Raw genomic sequence first — 19,146 nt, 5'->3', positions numbered from 1 at the left:
TTAATTCAACATATCTTTATTTGTAATTTCTAACAAAAAAAAAATCCTTGTAATATTTATTATACTATTTAGCAATAGAAGCTGTATTTAAGTGATTCAATTGTTGATTAGTCACAGGTTTTTCTTTGATGACAATTGGAGCAATTTAATCATTTATTTCTGCAATCAATATGATGTCTTCGTTTTCCTAGAATCGATTTTTGTGGTGATTAACTTATATTTTTTAATTTGATTTTTTTATATTTTTCGGTGTTTTATCTTTTAGTAATTTTAATTTATTTATAAAAGAAATAATTTATATTTTTTATATAAAAAATTGATCCTTTGTTTTAATTAATTTTAATTTCATGATCATTTTTGTTGAAAGGGAATGGGAAAAATAGAATACATATTTTTATTTCAACAACTTCATTACATACAATCATGGTCGTTTAACCAAACTTTTGTACATGCCGAAACATCTTTTAAGCCAACATCGAAATCCATATAATAAATATCAGTGACGTCATCCGCAAAATACACATAAGGAGAATCAACAATAGGAATGGATAAGAAATCCCGAGCCATCATAGCTAATGCTGGGTAAGTTGGAGAATTCTTACGCCACCATTCCAGTATGTCAAAGCCTTCAAGTGGAGGAACCTTGTCAGCTGTCAAATAGCGCTCGAATTCTGATTTTGATGAAGCAGCCTCGTTTGGATTTGCTATCACCATGGAAGAATTGTTGACATCCGTCGCATATTTATTGTAAATATTTTTAACATCATCCATGATTTTCTTGAAGTGTAAGTCTCCCTCGTTATCATAAACTTCATTGTAGAAACGCTCTACAATATCTAGTTTAAATCTTGGATCCAGAATCACTGGGATTACAGTTACTATGTTGTTGCAATGTTCATCAAAAACTTCTCTGCAACGTAATGCAGCAAGGCGAAAGTACTGATTTTCAGTATTTTTGAACCGTAGCATTCTTAAAAAAAAGTGATAAACCATAGGGAAACACTCATTTGCCAACTTAGAATCATTTGCCAACTCAGAATCATCTTCCGGTTCCCAAATATCAATTTCCAGTTTCCAAATATCATTTTTTATATCTTCAAACACTACCCAATAACTGTGCAGTGAAGCAGCGTCATCCCAATCAAAATTGGAAGACGTGAAATCAGGATCTATGCGCTTCAGTTCACAAAATACTTCTTTATATCCCATTGCCCAATCAAGCAATTTGAAATTATAAAGACAAGAAACATCATTATATTTGGAAGTCACTTTTTTACCCATGGACTCAACTTGTTTTACCGCTAAGTCAAACTTATATTTGTTTGATGATGTCATGTAGTAGTCTTTTAGTTCCCTCACTTCGGACATAATGTCACTTCCCATTGCCACAAATTTTACACTAAATTCAAAACCACCTAATGACTTATGACATGTCTTATAATTCCCGATGACAGGAAGTGAAACTCTTTCATTAAGCCAATTGGTAAGCTGAGGTACCAAATCTTTTGATGGATCAACCCTGTGATCAATCATAGACAAAATTCTTTTATCCATGTTCCAATCTTGAATCAAACGCTTTAGAGAGTCTTCATTTAAGGGTTCTCCATCACTATCATAATTCTTCCAATGAATAAGCCTCGTTTTCAATTTCCATTTATCATCAATAAACCAAATCTTCACAAACTGAACACCATACCCTGTATCTTTTCCAATTATTACATTAAAACGACCAGGAAGTTTAGCTAAATATCTGTGCAACTTATCTTTCTCTTCTTCATAAACCTCAATTATATCATCTTTTATGTTGTCCCACCCATATTTAATGACCTTTCGCGCCAAATTACAGTGATTCAGCTCTTGATCAACCACACTCAACTCTTTCATTTTGTCTGCTACTATATTTTGATTTTTCAAACAACTTTTTAGATGATTTCTGAGATGTGTAGTTCCACTCTTACTTGATCCATTAAAATATTTCTTACAGTGTTGACACTGAGCCTTCATCTCTTTATCTTCATGTCTATACCTTATGAAGTGATTCCAAACATCTGACCTCAATTTTCGTTTTTTATTCATCTCCATATTAATCCCTTGATTTAGAGTTGATCCAAAGTTGGTGTTTTGTTTTCTTATTTGAGTGATTTCCTGTTAACATACAAACAAATTTTCACCTAATAAATAATAAAATGCAAATGACTAAATATTATTTATTTTTCTATTTAACCGGACCACCCAGCTAACAAATAACTGAATATATTTATTTTTCTTTAATTGAGGCAATATTATAATAATTAATTATATGAAAACAATTTCACTAAAAAACATTATTATTGTATAATTAAAAGAGTAGCATTATGGTGAAACCTGCCCACGTTGTAGATTTGTTCCATGGACATTGAAAGATGTAGGTGCTGCTCCTCCTTGATGTGCTGCAGATTCAATTTCCTTCACATATTTAATAGAAGGAAGAAACTATGTCACTTCAGATGATCGGACAAAGCAGGAACAAAAACAATTGAATGTTTTCTATTTACTATTGTATAATTAAAAAAGAGAGAGAGAGAGAAATGGTTACCTGTTCATTGACGTGGGGATTAGACCCAAATGCGTCTCCCTGCAGTGCTGAAGATTCGATCTCCTTTGTGTTTTCAATTAAATAAAAAGGAAAAAATTGCAAGTGTTATTCCTCATAGGTTAATATAAAATCATATAAACTATTCCTAATACAACATTAATGAAGAGTAGCATTATGGAAAAACCTGCCCACGTTGTAGATCTGTTCCATGGGTATTGAAAGATGTAGGTGCTGCTCCTTGCGGTGGTAGTAAACATTCAATTTCCTAATGGAAGGAAGAAACTATGTCACTTCGGATGATCGGACAAAGCAGGATCGAAAACATTAACATCAAAGTATGATTCCTCATAATTAAGTAAATTAACCACTTCATTAATTTCTTGAATTAAAACAAAAAAAAAATAGTTAATTTATTTGATATGATTTCAATTTAATATTTACTCATACTCTTGGAATATATAATAAAATAAAATAAAAAACCAAAACCATAAGACCAGTTTTATGATGATAAAAATTTTCAACTCTCAATAATAAAGTACCATAGAATGTTTACCTGTATTTCTTGTTGAAGAGATTGAAGGAAGGTTATGGTTTTACCGAGGTTTCCACCATTTTCAGGATTGAAGTTCTTCTTGCACCATTCAATTAAATCTAGCAAACACTTGATTCCCTCATCGTTTTCCATCTTTCCCACCTATGCACATAATAAATTACACACATATAATTTTGTATGAACGAGAAAAGCAAGCAAATACGTGCTTACAAATGAAGCGTGCACATATAGGAATTGGAATCGGTGAGGGGTTGCTTCCTTGCTCTTTCTTTCCTTGTCTTTTAGCTACAAATTTTCTTTCCACGGACAAGCAAATTAAAATTAAATTAATACTTAAATTTATATGAAAAGTAGAGTAATTAAGTAAAGTTTTAATAAATTATAAACCATTTTTGCTTACATCTATGCCTGGAATATTTAACGTCAGCATGACAGGTTAATGGTTCTAGAGTTTTGAAGAAAATTTGCTTTGAATTGTAAACAAAATCAGAATTGCCAGAGAGATAAATTGGACTGCCAGAGTTTTTTTAGATTTTAGATTTTAAATATAAAATCCAAATTACCTTTAATCAAAATGTATGATCATGTGGATTTGCAGAGTATCGGGTTTAACTTCCACCAATTACAAAAATTTAAAAAGAAAAATTCCTTTTCTTACAATAAGATCTGCCGGTTGGGATAGTGCAAGCCTTGAAGTGCAAAAGTTTTACCCTAATCTCTGCGGAAGGAGGTTTGATCAAATTGAGCCGGCTAATTCGATTTGGGTTTAATTTCGAGTCAATTTTAATTAATTTAAATTTAAATATTTTGATCAATTTAAATTTATTTTATTTCTAAACACAAGTTTGATATTTTATTCAAATTATAATAAATTCAAATTTATTTGGTTTATAAAAACAAATTTAATATTTAATCAAACTCCAATTAGAGTTTTAAATACCTACTATGGAATCCAACCCTATTTCAAAAGCATAAATTTTTCATTTTAGCCACGTGATCTTTTGAAGTAAAGTGTGAAAAGTATAACACGTGATCAGAGCTTCAGCTTTATTCGTGCCGTATTATTATTTTACTCTGGCTTTATTCGTGTCAGCCTTGCTTAATTCTGTATTATCATTTTTCTTTTGTCCTACTAACAACTAAATTAAAAATTGAAATAAAACTTTAAAATTAACGCGTTTGTGTTACGTTTCCACAATTAACGCGTCATGGGTCCACACGTTTGTTACTTTTCCACCGACAAATAAGAACTAAATTAAAAATTGAAATAAAAATTTAAAATTAGCCTTTGCCATTTGTGTTACTTTTCCACAATTAGCTCATCATATAGGTCCACATGTTCACTACTTTTCCACAAGCTATCAGTGTTGTGGTATTTTTCCACAATGAGCGCGTTATAGGTCCACACGTTTACTATTTTTCCACAAGCTATCAGTGTTCTGGTACTTTTCCACAATTGGTCCACGTTTACTACTTTCCACAAGCTATCGGTGTTGTGGTTCTTTTCCACAATTAGCGTGTTATACGTCCACACGTTTATTACTTTTCCCCTGACAACCAAATTAAAAGGGGGCAAAGGGCTTATTTTTCACTCAAATTTTAATCGAAATCTAAAAATATATTTATAATAAATAAAAAATTTTAATATTTATTTATAAATTAATTTTTATTAGTAATAAAATTATTATTTTAATAATAATATTAAAAAATATATAATTTTATCTCATTCTCTTTTTCAAAAATTTTGAAAATTACTTTTTTTTTTTAGAGTTTGACATTTTTAAGGTTTTTTTTTTTTCAGAGCTTATTTTCCTCACCTATCTTTTATCGATGACCGAAGAAGGAAGGACAATCACTCATCTTTTGTTCGATGCTCAAACGGTTGCCCATTTATCACATTCGGATGACATTCGAAGAACATTGCATGATTCGTCGATCTCAATCACAATGCTTGATTTAGCAACAACAATAACGGGATGATGTTAGATGACTACGAGAGACGTTGGGACGACGATGATAGACACTCATACAACACCAAGGAGACAAATTGAACAAAGTTGTACAATTTATACTATTATAATATAGTGTAAAAAGGAATCATAATCCTATCAAAATGAAGTAAATGGATTATAACTTATTAAAATACAAGAATCAAATCATATATTATATTTTGTTTAACAAGAGGTACCATTATTTTGCCCTTGATAAGTAAATACGTGTATTATTCGCATATTAAACGCATTTAAAAGAATTTTTAAATCCAACACATATTAAACACATTATATTTTGTTTAACAAGAGGTACCATTATTTTGCCCTTGATAAGTAAATACGTGTATTATTCGCATATTAAACACATTCAAAATAATTTTTGAATCCAAAACATATTAAACACGTATTTTTTGCCCTTTTCATATTAAACACGAATTATACGTCACATTTTATGTTTGTCATATTTTTGAATTTTTTGTTAAACTTAAAGTACAAAATTATCTTTTCTATTTCTAATTATTTACGAAAATATCACTACCATTTAAAGAAAACTCAATAACATTTTTTTTTAATTCCTAACCCTAATTTTACATTTTCCTTTCCTGTGGCCTGTGTAAAGATTAACTCTGATCCGAAGTCTGAAATATAAGTTGATTAATTTATTTACTTTTCCCAACTAATTGGTACATTATTTGTTGTATAAAGAATTTTGATTATGTATTATATTATATTAGATTTGATAGTCAATTAAATCTTTTACATTTGAATTGTTATATTGATTTTCAATAAGAGATTCGTGAAATGTACTAAAATTATTATGATATTTTTGTATTTTTAGAAACATATTATTGATGTATCGTATTAAACTCATACATACACATTTTATACTTTTTCCATATATAAATTTTATAGGCTTTTTTTACAAATGTATTTTCATTATTCATCGTATTATACCCGTATAATTAGCATAACATTTTTTTCTCATTCCCGTCTTTACTAACTAGGATTTTGCTTGTGAAATATATATATATGGCCAAAGGACTTTTTCCCACCTAAACGTATCATGCTTTCTCAAGGTTTTATCTCTTAACTATAAAAATCTCAAACACCTTCTTATGAGGGGTTAAGTCTGTTAGTTTCAACAGCAAAATCGTCATTTCATCTGTAATATTAAAAATAAATTAAAATTTAACCTTCTTTTTCCTTCCAAAATCCTAAAAACCAAAAGTTTGCCTTATAAGCTAAATTTTAAAAAATGACATTTCCCCCCTAGGGTTTAGTTTTCAATTTTCGTCGCCAAATTAGACACCATCATTGGCAATGAAGATTTTCTAATGCATCACCATACTCTGACAATTTTTCTCCCCTCTTTCAAAACGTCAAACGATGAAGATTTCATTTGAGAAGACGAAGACGAAGATGAATATCTCATCTTAGTTTGGGAAGATGATCATCTTCCCACACAATTTCTTCTGGGAACACGATCGTCTTCCTAAACAAAGACAAAATCTTTTTTTTTGTCTTCTCGATGAAACTCTTTGTATCCTTGGCTTCATTTGACCTCGATCAACTGTTTAACTGAGAGGAGAGAGATCATCGAAGAAAGATGAAGCTTTAGGGGGGAAAGACCGCCAATAATGGTGTTAGAGTTTGAAAACTAAACCTTGGGGGGGGGGGGGGGAAGTCATTTTTTAAAACTTGGTTTATGAGGGAAATTGTTAGTTTTTAGGGTTTGGAGGGGAAAAAGAAATAAAATTTTATGAGGTTAGAGTTATATTAATTTTAACCATCTATAGGTGGATAAATGAAATTTTTAAATTAAAGGATGGAAACTGAGATTGGAGGATACTTTGCGTGGGACATAGCGTTTTGGCCTATATATATATGTTTATGCTAGCCAGACTAACTGATCAATCTATTACCTAAAATAATTATTTTTTTTATTTATTACAAAGTAGATTAATTTGTTGTCTTGCGCAATTGGCTCAATAAGCATGTTCTTCACTCGGTATGTTCTACAACGTTGTATGCCATGTGAATTTAACCTAAGATAGATATACAAATTTATAAATTAATAAAATTTCAATGAGAACAGGGCAATCATGTTAGATAAAATGACAAAAAGAATGTATTTGATCTGGATAATATTTTATTATAAAAAATATATGATTATCAAAAATATAAATTACTTAAGAGACTATTGTGCATAAATTATTAAAATTAACATATCTAATAATTATTGTGCTTTGTTGAAACTTGTCAATCATAAAAAATATTAAAATATTATTTTACTTAAACACCATTAAAAAATATCAAATATAAATAAATATTATATTTGATTATTTTATATATTTTATAAAATATTCGCTATATTAATAATATATTAGAATTTTTTTTATGTTATCAAAATTTAAAATTAATTAATTAAATTATTTTTTTCACAATGTTTTCTTATTATAAATATATATACATACATACATATTTATTTATTTATTTTAAATATTAACTGTGTTACTTTTAATTTAATTAAAAATGAAAATATTTTTATTCTAAAATTTTAATAAAAATAAAATTATAAGAAAAACTTTTTAATATAAAAAATAGAGGTAATAATCAAATTATTTTTTATATTGTCAATTACTTCATTTTAGTAATACAAGATTAACAAAAAAATTTATTATTTAATAAAGAAAATAATATAATATTAGTAATAAAAGATAGATAATTGAAATAATTAAAAATTATGCAGAATCATATACCCGTTAAAAGAATATTAATGTGACAAATTAATTATGCAAAAAAACTTTTTGAATTTTAATCCTTGCCTAGAATTTGAATTCAAAAAAAAAAAAAAGTAAAACTCTGATAATTTGTATAATTAATTTGTCCCTATATAAATTAATTATGCAAACTATTCTTCATAAACTAATATTAATGTGACAAATTGATGTTACAAACATATTAAAGACTAAATTACATTTTCCCACACAAATAATAATTTAAGTAATATTATATATATATATATATATATATATATATATATATATCATTATATGATTAAAAAGTTATTTTATTATTAATTCAAAAATTTTTTAATCATATTATAATACATTTATGTTATACATATTCGTATATAAAAAATATATATACACGGTTTTATTATAATAATTTGTCACTTAAAATCAAATTTTATCTAGAAAAAATTTTAACACAATGTTAGAGATGGAAAATTTTCTTATCTTATCTTATCTTCTTTCTATTCATATTCTTTTTCTGATCTTCTTCCTTTATTTCTTCCATCTTCTTTTGTCTTCCACGGTGAATTCCTCACCATGGACTGCTGCGACAGTGCCCCTTCTCCCCTTTTGCTCCACTTTCTTTCTTATTTTCTTCCTCTCTTATTTCTTCCATCTTCTCCCATCTTTAACTGCCATTAGATCTGTAAGGAGTAATACTACACATATAAATAAATCATAAAAACTTATTTATATAACCTGATATAATAACATTTAATTAAGTAATTTTGAAGTAAAAAAAAAAATCATATCACTTAATTACAAATTGTTATTTCATTTAAAAAAATTATATAATTTATTTGTATTTATAATTTTATTTATTTGTAAATTAGTGATGATAGTAGTAATGGTGGTGGAATCTTACTTCTTGGGTGGATGTAAGACTACCTTTTATTATATATTTTCATTAATGATGTTATAATTTGGATGAAAAGTAATTTAAGTGATAAAAGAAAAAATTTAATATATAAAGAATATTAATTTAAATTTTTTAATGATATATCATGATCAAATTTTAATTTATTTAATTCAATAATTATAAGATTATCCATTAAATTTAGAATTTGTTCTGATCAAGGTAATTTATTCAAATGAAATTCCTGGTTTCAAAAAAAATATGCACAGGAAAATGTTGTTGAACCAAAACTTGCACAGGAAAATGTGATTCGCTCTATTTAAATATTTCATTTCACTAGTTTCCAAGCAATCTTACTTCATATTACAAGCTTCGTAAAGCTTGTAAAACAGGTCCATTAGCCTACGACCCTACCAGCTCAGGTTCATATTGTCCTATGCGGTTTGGTTCGGATTGGGCCTTAGGGACAAGCTGATATGAGTTCCAATAATGAGTGATCGTAGTTAGAGAGTACACTCCCAAGGTCTCACAGTGTATTTGGGGGATAGATGTAAGAATTTTATATTTAGGGGTTTAATGAAATTTTTTTTTGTTACATCGTCAGGTGATAATTAGAATAAATATACCAAGTTAAATAAATATAAAAATCTAAAAAAAAAAATGCTAATATTCATAAATCATATATAATTTTATAAATTTAAAAGAACATCACAAACAAAACAAATTTATTTAATAGAAAATGGTAGGATTATACAAAACTAATAAAATTTGAAAGAACAAATACAACTGAGCCATAAAATTTATAGAGCTGTCAAAAGAAAGAAAACTAGATGAGAAAAGAGAAAAATATATAAAAACAAGAGAAAAAAAAACTACTATCTTGTCATTATTAAACAACTAAAATGAAATACAAATTTTATTATAGAAAATTTGGGGCCAAAATTGAAAGAATAGAAACTTAAATATAAAAATTTTATTTAAACATTGTTAAATACCTTAAATGAAAAAAACTCCTTTTTATAAGAAAAAGAAGAGAAATTAAAATGATATTTTCCTGTTTAAAGGTATAGATCTCATTATGAAACTATAAATGGAGAGTGAAAGACTAGAAAAAAAATAAAAATTTGAGAAAGATTATTTAAAATATGAGTTAGAAACCGTTTTATTATTTTGAAAAAAAAAAAGACTATTGTATTAATTTTTTAACAAGTAAATTATTTACTAAATTTAAGAATACAAAAATACTATATGTATATAGAGTCTGTTACCCATTGACGTGGCAGATGCCTCATCCTTTACCATGTCAACATATTGCGACATCAGACAAATTTTTTTTTGTTTTTACATTTTACACCCAAATGAATATTCACACAAAACCTAATTACAAAATCTAAAATTAAAATAAGACATCTCAACACACCCCTCGTCTGTCCCCATGCTACCTTCACCACCGTCAACCATCGCTTTCCGAAACCACCGTCGGTCGTCGCTTTCTAAAACCATAATCGCTCTGGTTCTAACGGTTACTAAGGGGAAAACTCTTGCTGTAATTAATAGTAAGCCCTCTTTCTGATTCACAAATAGCAATTAATCTGTGATTATATATGCCCAGACTGATTAGTCTTTTGTTGATTATTTTTAATCTTCAATGATTCTTCTGTGAGTTAATTTTTTTGAGCACTAAAACAAATATATTTTATTGAATCACTTGTGAGTTTGATTTCACCTAAGTTAACTATTCTGAGTTTGATTGCATCGTCATTTGATCCTGTCCAAAAATAATTGAAATTTTGAATAATCCTATTTGTTAACTTGAATTTTGAGTTTGTTGTTTGCCTTGCAGTGACATCTTTTCTACAAGTGCACTTGGTGGTTTTGTTGGCTGTTGTTGCCTTGCCTGGGGTGTTTTTTTTCTACATGTATTGTGATGGTTTTTGGTTGGCTACTGTGATGGTCTTTTTTTGCTACTGTTGTTGAGTCTTGGTGTTGTGTCCTCCTCTGTTTTTTATTTTTGGTTCAACTCAGTAACTTGTTGCTTACTAGGTGGGAAATGGTGGGCTTTGTGTTCTACTGTATGCATCTCCTTAGGTCTTGGCAGTTTTGGCTGCCCTCTTGGGGGAAATAATTGAAATTTTGAGTAATTTGTTTGTTGACATTTCATTATTTCTTGAGTTAATGTCATAATTTATTGCACTTTGATATCATATTGATATATTCTGATAATTTAGGTATTTTGGTACATAATTGGTTGTCCTCTAGGGGGTTTGTTTGAGTTGGTTTCAAGGGTCTTGCTGTATAGAGTGCTTTTGGGTTCTTGTAAAGTGATGTGTATTTCTTTTATACAGTTTGTTATCTTGTTCCCTATCATGCTTTGTGTAGATAGTTAACAAGATGAGCTTAGGATGCTTCATTTCTGTGTACAAAATATATATATATATATATATATATATTCAAATTTATAACTGGCTTATTGCTTGTCGAAAATAATGTGTATTTATCCAAGTCAAACATACAAGAAACTACATAAATTATTACCGCTTGGTGTTCATTCTTTGTATTTAGTATTTAGTTCATGGGTAGAAGGCATGTACACCGCTTGCTTGACGTCTATATATGTTAGTTTTTTGTGATTGTTTGTGTACTTGAGTTGTGTGTTTGTGAGCCATGAGACATCCCATTTTTTGTGACTGTAGGTTGTAGGCGCTATTGTGATCTTCGAGGTGCAAAGATGTTCTAGATCAAAGGCAAGAAAGAAAGAAATGCGTGTAAACAAGAGGTGGAGGTAACATATGTTAATTTTTCTTTCTATGTTTTATGGTGTTCTTTCGTCTGTTGTGGAAATATTGACTTGTTATATGTGTCCTTCAGTGTGAGGCTAGTGACAACAATTCCTTGCCAAATTTCTTAAACGTTGTGTCACCAAATTCTTTAACAAAAATTATACCCCATGATCTAGCAAACTTAGAATGGGGAAAAAAAATTTAATTATTAGCTAGGCATACAAGAATTTGTAGAAATATTCAGTTCAGGCCTCCTATTCATGATTTGTTTTTCAAGTTTTTTAACTTGATAAAAACTTTATGCAGAAAATTCAATGTGTTTCCTTATGATATCATTACAAAGAATTTGTCTAATGTTGCGCCACTAGGATCAATGAAACAAAGGAAAAATGGAGGGCTATCCAATTTCAAGGGTGAAACAATTCAATTAGTAGTTGTTTTCAATGGGGATCACTCCTTAAACATATTCCTGAATGAGATGGGTAAAAAGAGACAATAAATAAAGCTCATGAATATGTTAAGGAAGTTATTTTGTGACTTACAAGAACAAGCAGGGAGACCATCAAATTAGGAGTAGATGAAAATGTTATAAATCTTCAAAGTGGAATGCTTTTGTTTATCACAAAATGTAGAATGATGTTTATTCATATTTGTAATGTGAAATGCCATAGTATTTAGGGAATCAGTTTTGATGGAGCTACTTTGTTGCTTTTGATATTGCTATTTTAAATGGCTATATATGCAACCGAATTTGTTATGTCAATTTCGTGTCTTCTGCAAGAGTTTCAACAACAATGCCTATATAGAGAATAATAAATGGGTTCAATTATGTAAACCTGATATACTTAAATACAAATCTTTGAACTTCAAATGTTGAAATTATTGTTATATCTTGTATAATAACTTATGCAATTGAATTTAAATCTTCTTTTATGTGACAACCATGGAGAGTATTTTCATATGTTTTACATAGTTGGTAGCGTAGAAGAATTGGCTATAAGATTAACGAAACTAAGCTAAAAACTCACAAAAACTACTAATAAATTTACAAATCAAAGCATACAATATGACTCCAAATATTTTATCATATGTTAAATTCATTACATCATCACCTTGAAAATTAACATGCTTCCACTGATAATGTTAAATGAATCAAAATATACAAAAAAGCCTTTAAATTCTATATATATATATTTTTGCAACATAGTCCATAAAAGAAAGCCTTTAAATTCTATATATCAAGCCTTTAAATATTTTTGAATTGCTGAAACATCTCCAATACCAAGTTGTGGTCTCTTCACTTTTTCAATGTAGTTCCTACAATCTTTTTGTAGGAACAAGAAATTCTCAGCACCACCTATTTTAACTAATAAGGTATTGAAATTTTTATTCGGTCTAATCTCAGCCTTGTCATTCACTTCAAACTTCCTTTTTACAAACGAATGTATTATTCAATGGCTCTTAAAGTATCTACTCTTGGTAGGAGTACTAAGTTCATGGTTATGATCCAATACAACTGAACATGTTGTCCCTTTACTATTGAAATGTATACTTGCACGAATTCAAGCTTTACGATCGGTTTTTGTCACTGGATGCATTTTAAAAGCATTCTTGCAGTTACTTCTGAACTTTTCATGACAAGAACAAGCCAACGCCAGTATTTCATATCTCCATCATCTCCTTTTGTTGTAGATGGTATAATAGCTTTAAAACCCTTTTTATTCCCATAGTTTTTATAGTCTTAGACAAGATTATCTAATGTATCAAAAACCATTCCTGGCTTAGGCTCCAATTCCTCTTCTAAACTTTTTGTATTGTCTATTGTTTCAAAATGATTAACCTAGTTCATTGATATTAAACTAGTTAAAATTAGAATAAAATAATACTATGAAAAATATTGAAACAATATTTGAAAAAAATTATGTTTATATTGATAAATAAAAATATAATTATAAAAAAATAAAAATACCTCTACAACATTTAAATGAGAACAAACATTCTTGGATTGTGATTGAATGTACTTTTCCATCTTTAGAACTCTAATGCAACACCAATACCAAGTTTAAAGTTAGTTAATAAAGAGTAACTAAATCTAACAATTGTTTGATTTTCTTCTCATAACATAACATATTGCATAATCATTCAATCAATGCAAATTTTATATACTGATGATAAATAAATTTAAAACTTTATTATTTAAGTACAAGTGCAAATGAATATACAAACTTGTAGAAATGTTGAAAACTAATTTTTTTATTAAAGACAAAATGTCCACTTGCATTATGTACAAGAATCCAGATTTAAAAGATTAACATATGATTTTGACATCAATTTAACGACATCCTATTATTAATCTCAACTCGAATAACATACCATAACACACTCGAATAACACGCTTGAATTCTAAACTAGACTCGGAATTGGTTTTTTTATTAAAATGATTACAATTTTGCAAGATCTACAGAGTGCTTAAAAAAAATCACATTATTAAATACTCGCCAATCTTGAACCACACATAAATGTTATTTTACATCAAAATTGAAACATAAACAATCATACATGTCATTAAAACATCTTAACCAAACAAAATACTATTAACAAGTCTTAAAGTAATGATAGATATTGTTCAAACAAATCAATTGAAAAGTGTAATCTAATTATAATTTCAAAATGCTGAAAAACCAATTGATGATTGAGCAAATTGAACCAATTATAAGAAAACACATTGAAGACACAATTACATTGAAGTTTTGGCACATCAAACCAATTATAGATCATGTGAGTTAATTTATACATACACAATTACATACTGAAATTATAATTTTCTGCATAAAGTTTTTACATAATTAAATACATTGAAGACAATGTCTTATTGTGTCTGTTTTATAATTGGTTTTGAAACTAATTGATAGGGGTCTCCCTAACCACTTATAAAACTCTCATATCTTAACTAGTTATTCTCTCGTTATTAGCAATCAATTCTATACTAAAATACCTAAATTATCATAATATGTCAATATGATGTTAAAGTGCAATAAGTTATGACATTAACTCAAGAATTACTGGATTATCAACAAACAAAATTCAACCTAACAAACAGAATTACTCAAAATTTCAATTATTTCCCCTAGAGGATAGCCAAAATTGCCGAGGCCCAAGGAGATGCATACAGTAGAACACAAAGCCCACTATTTTCCACTTAGTAAACAACAAGTTACTGAGTTGGAAAAAAAAAAAAAAAAACAGAGGAGGACACAACACCAAGACTCAACAATGGTAGCCAAAAAAGACCATCACAACAGCCAACCAAAAATCATCATAGCACATCTGTATAAAAAATAACGCCCAGGCAGGACAGCAGTAGCCGACAAAAAACCACCCAGCACACTTGTAGAAGGGACGTCCTTGCAAGGCAAACAACAAACTCAAAATTCAAGTTAACAAATAGGATTATTCAAAATTTCAATTATTTTTGGATAGGATCAAATGATAACGCAATCAAACTCAGAATAATTAACTTAGGTGAAATCAAACTCACAAATCATTCGATAAAATATATTTGTTTTAGTGCTCAAAAAAATTAACTCACAAAAGAATCATTGAAGATTAAAAATAATCAACTAAAGGCTAATCAATCTGGATACATATAATCCTAGATTATTTGCTATTTGTGAATCAGAAAGAGGGCTTACTATTAATTATAGCACAAGTTTTCCCTTTTGTAACCGTTGGAATTGGAACGACTGTTGTTTCACAAAGCAACAACTGATGGTGGCTTCGGAAAGTGATGGTTGACGGTGATAATGGTAGCCTGGGGATAGATGCTTGGGTGTGTTGAGATGCCTTATTTTAATTTTAGATTTTGTAATTAGGTTTTGAGTGAATACTCATTTGGGTGTAAAATGTAAAATAATAATAATTAAAAAAAAAATTGCATGTCTGATGTGGTAGAGGTGACATCTACCACATCAGATGCTGCATTAGTGGGTACCAGACTACGTACCCATTCTGGGTACGCATAGCATTTTTGCTTTATTAATGGCATTATAATTTGGATGAAAAGTATGATTTTATGACATCAAGGTGAAAAAATGTTCTTGGACCAAAACTTGTGTAGGAAACGGTAATTCACCCTATTTATATATTTCATTTCACCAGTTTCCAAGCAGTCTTAACTTCATATTATAAGATTTATAAAGCTTGTAAAACAGGTCGATTACCCTATGAACCTGCCTGCTTAGGTTCATATTGTCTTATGTAGTTAGGTCTGGATTGGGCCCTAAGGACAAGGGGTTTGGTCTGGATTGGGCCTTTGGGACAAACTAATATGAGTTCTAATAATAGGTGCTCGTAGATAGAGGGTCCACTCCCAAGGTCTCATAATGTATTTAGGGAATAGATGTAAGAATTTTATCTTAAGGGGTTTAAAGAGTTTTTTTTTTTGTAACATATTCAGGTGATAATTAGAATTAATAGACTGAATTAAATAAATATAAAAATCTAAAAAAAAAATTGTATTCTCGAAAAAACTCCATTTAAACCTAGTTATTAAAACTCTCTAAATACTGATATAATAAAAACTGAATAATAATAACTATAGCAAAAACATTACAATATTGTGTGACTGTCTCCCCAAATTCAAGTGAATCATAAAATTTATAGAGCTGTCAAAAGAAAGGAAACTAGACAAGAAAAGAAAAAAAAATATAAAAATAAGAAAAAAATAAACTACTATCTTGTCATTATTAAACAATTAAAATGAAATAAAAATTTCTTACTATAGAAAATTTGAGGCAAAAAAATGAAAGAATGCAAAATGAGATATAAAAAAAGGAAAAAATAAAAATAAATAAAAATGATATTTAGACATGGTCAAATACCTTAAATGAAATAAAAATCTTTTTTATAGGAAAGAGAAGAGAAATTAAAAAGACATTTATTTGTTTGGAGGTTTAAATCTCTTCATCACACTATAGATGAAGAGTGGAAAAGTACGAAGAAGATGAAAATTTGAAAAAAGATTATTCAAAATATGAGTTAGGAAATCGTTTTATTATTTTGCAAAAAAAAAAACTACTGTATTAATTTTTTAACAAGTAAATTATTTACTAAATTTAAGATTATGTCAATTTTATAAATAGAATTTTAATACCAGTAATTTAAAAACAGAAAATAAAATAAAACTCTAAACTCAAGTTATATTTATAGTTAAAATTAAAACCAAAACAAAATAAATTATTAAAATTTGAGTAATATTTATTAATATGATGCAAAATTTTTTTGTTCAATTAAAAAAATATGACGCAAAAATTAAGTAAAATAAATAAATAATCAGTTCATAACTCGTGTTCTGCTTTTAGTCTTTGGGACACATGGAATCTTTCTTTTAGTCTTCATGACTGTCAAAAATAAATTGACAAATTATAAACATAAAACCCATATTGATCAAACTATGCTTATAAATAATATATAAAATTTTTTATATAAATAATAATATATTATTATATAATTAGATAGTATTTTATTATTAATTTAAAATTATTCAATTATATAGTAATATGTTATTATTTATGTATAAAATTATATACATTATTGGTATATATAACACTACTCAAAGTATATATAAAGAACATAACAACAATCCACTCAATAAATGTACCTCAACACAAGCACAGAACAAAATTGAACAAAGACACGAACATGTTTAACAATTTCCCAACATTTTATACACAATGCAAGCGCAAATGCTGTAAAAAACATTACTTATGAAGGAAGGACTGTGCTAGTAAAATTGCTGGCACGGCTCTTGGGGCACAATTTGTTTAACCTAATATAGGGATTCATTCTATTTTTATAGCTCAACACAAGTAAAACGACAAAATTGTAATTGAAAATATACAAACATGCTTATGACATCAGAGTCTGCTAGTGGGTTGGTACAGACAAACCATATCTTATACAAGCGTATAAGCATAACGTGAAATGTGCAAGCAAATAGGATTAAGATGAAAAAAATTAAAAACTGATGCTAAAATTAGATAGAATTCAATACATCTCATATTAAAAATATATGAAAAATATAAAATAACTCTAACACAATTTTTTAATACACAATCAAAAGATTATGAGAACCCAATTTTTTGAATGAGTGTGACTAAGACTTGGTCGATGCTCTAATAAAAAAACGATTATTAATTAATGTATAATTATGTATTATCTCATCACCTGTTTAATTTTATATTCTATGGTACAAGTATCATAATATTTTTTAAGATATTACAAGAGTATTAGAGAAAACATTTTTATCACATCAGAGTGTAATTGAAAATATACAAACATCTTGTCACATCGGAGTGTGCTAGTGGGTTGGTACGAACATACCATATCTCATACAAACATATAAGCATAGCATGAAATGTGCAAACAAACAGGTAGAATTAGGTTAAAATTAGGGCTCATTCTATATTTAATTTTTTTAAGACAAAAAAAATTAAAAACTAATTAGGTAGAATTCAATATCTTTCATATTAAAAGCATGTGAAAAATATGAAATAATTATAACATAATTTTTTAATACACAACCAAAAGATTTTGAGAACCCAATTTTTTGAGTGAGTATATCTGGGAATTGGTCAATGCTCTAGTGGAAAAACAACCATCGATTAATGTTCAATTGTGTATTATCCCACCACCTTTGAATTTTATATTCTATGGTATGGTATGGGTATTATAATTTTTTTCAAGATATCACAAGAATACTATAGGAATTTTTTTTTTTTTTAACAATGAAAAGAAACACCTTTACTATTTACTATTGCCACTGTTTTAGACCCTAGAAAAAAATATAATAAGTACAAATTTTATTAGAAACCGTGAAAATTTGTTAAAACATTCACCATATAAAATAGAAGATATTCAAAATTTTTTTACTTAAAAAGTATGATATTTATGAAAATTAATATGGAAGAATATCACAAACTACTAAACAAGAGATAAGTTTAGGTGGTTTATCCAAATGAATATCGCCTTTATGGTTTATCTCGTGCAAAAGTAAACAACATATAAGTCAAAGTTCAAAACGTAGTGAGTTTTATTATTATGTTAACATACATAAATCATAATTACCCTTGTGATACAAACATAAGGATAAAGGACTATTTCCCACCAAAGTTTCAATCAATTCTCAAGAGACACTCGTGATATTTCAAAAACCAAAATACCTACTCATGAGTTTGTTTTTGTTAGAGACAAGAGTAAAATCATTATTTTATCACTAAACTTTAAAACTCTAAAAAATTATATCATTTTTCCCTTTAGTTTAGAAAACAAACAATTTCCCCCCATAACTAAACTTTGAAAAGTTGTATTTTCCTTCTAGGGTTTCAATTTTTCAAGCAAACCTCTCATTCTCCAACAATTAGTAGCCTCCAACCGTCTTTTTCCCTTTTTCCGATCTTATCCTTGTCAGAGAAGATAAGTATTTATGTGGACAAAGATGAATCGTTTTCGTCTAGATGAATCGACGAAAACTATTGATTCCAAATGAAGACCACTGACAAATCATCGATTCTAGACAAAGACCATCGAAACAATCAC

General features: G+C 28.2%; 1 protein-coding gene and 2 long non-coding RNA genes across 3 annotated transcripts; 1 reads left to right on the top strand and 2 right to left on the bottom strand.

The window, feature by feature from the left end:
• Positions 1 to 371: 371 nt before the first annotated feature.
• On the bottom strand, positions 372 to 3,440 carry LOC123195881 (zinc finger BED domain-containing protein RICESLEEPER 3-like). Its single transcript, XM_044609744.1, has 6 exons — positions 3,339 to 3,440; positions 3,129 to 3,269; positions 2,760 to 2,840; positions 2,576 to 2,638; positions 2,365 to 2,445; positions 372 to 2,145 (listed from the first exon to the last, which is right to left on the bottom strand). Exons 2-6 carry the CDS (start codon positions 3,258 to 3,260, stop codon positions 412 to 414), a joined length of 2,091 nt encoding a protein of 696 aa, XP_044465679.1. The 5' UTR covers positions 3,261 to 3,269; positions 3,339 to 3,440; the 3' UTR covers positions 372 to 411.
• A 6,681-nt stretch (positions 3,441 to 10,121) lies between these two features.
• Positions 10,122 to 12,313, top strand: LOC123196038. The gene is made up of 3 exons (XR_006497575.1): positions 10,122 to 10,326; positions 11,464 to 11,552; positions 11,857 to 12,313. It is a non-coding gene; the product is annotated as an uncharacterized LOC123196038 (long non-coding RNA).
• A 2,323-nt stretch (positions 12,314 to 14,636) lies between these two features.
• On the bottom strand, positions 14,637 to 15,725 carry LOC123196888. Its single transcript, XR_006497756.1, has 2 exons — positions 15,243 to 15,725; positions 14,637 to 14,954 (listed from the first exon to the last, which is right to left on the bottom strand). It is a non-coding gene; the product is annotated as an uncharacterized LOC123196888 (long non-coding RNA).
• Positions 15,726 to 19,146: the final 3,421 nt, after the last annotated feature.

This window comes from Mangifera indica, chromosome 14 (genome assembly GCF_011075055.1).
Source record: "Mangifera indica cultivar Alphonso chromosome 14, CATAS_Mindica_2.1, whole genome shotgun sequence".
Taxonomy (NCBI): Eukaryota; Viridiplantae; Streptophyta; class Magnoliopsida; order Sapindales; family Anacardiaceae; genus Mangifera; species Mangifera indica.
The sequence above is the reverse complement of the archived record's forward strand: the minus strand, read 5'-3'. Positions and strand labels throughout refer to the sequence as shown.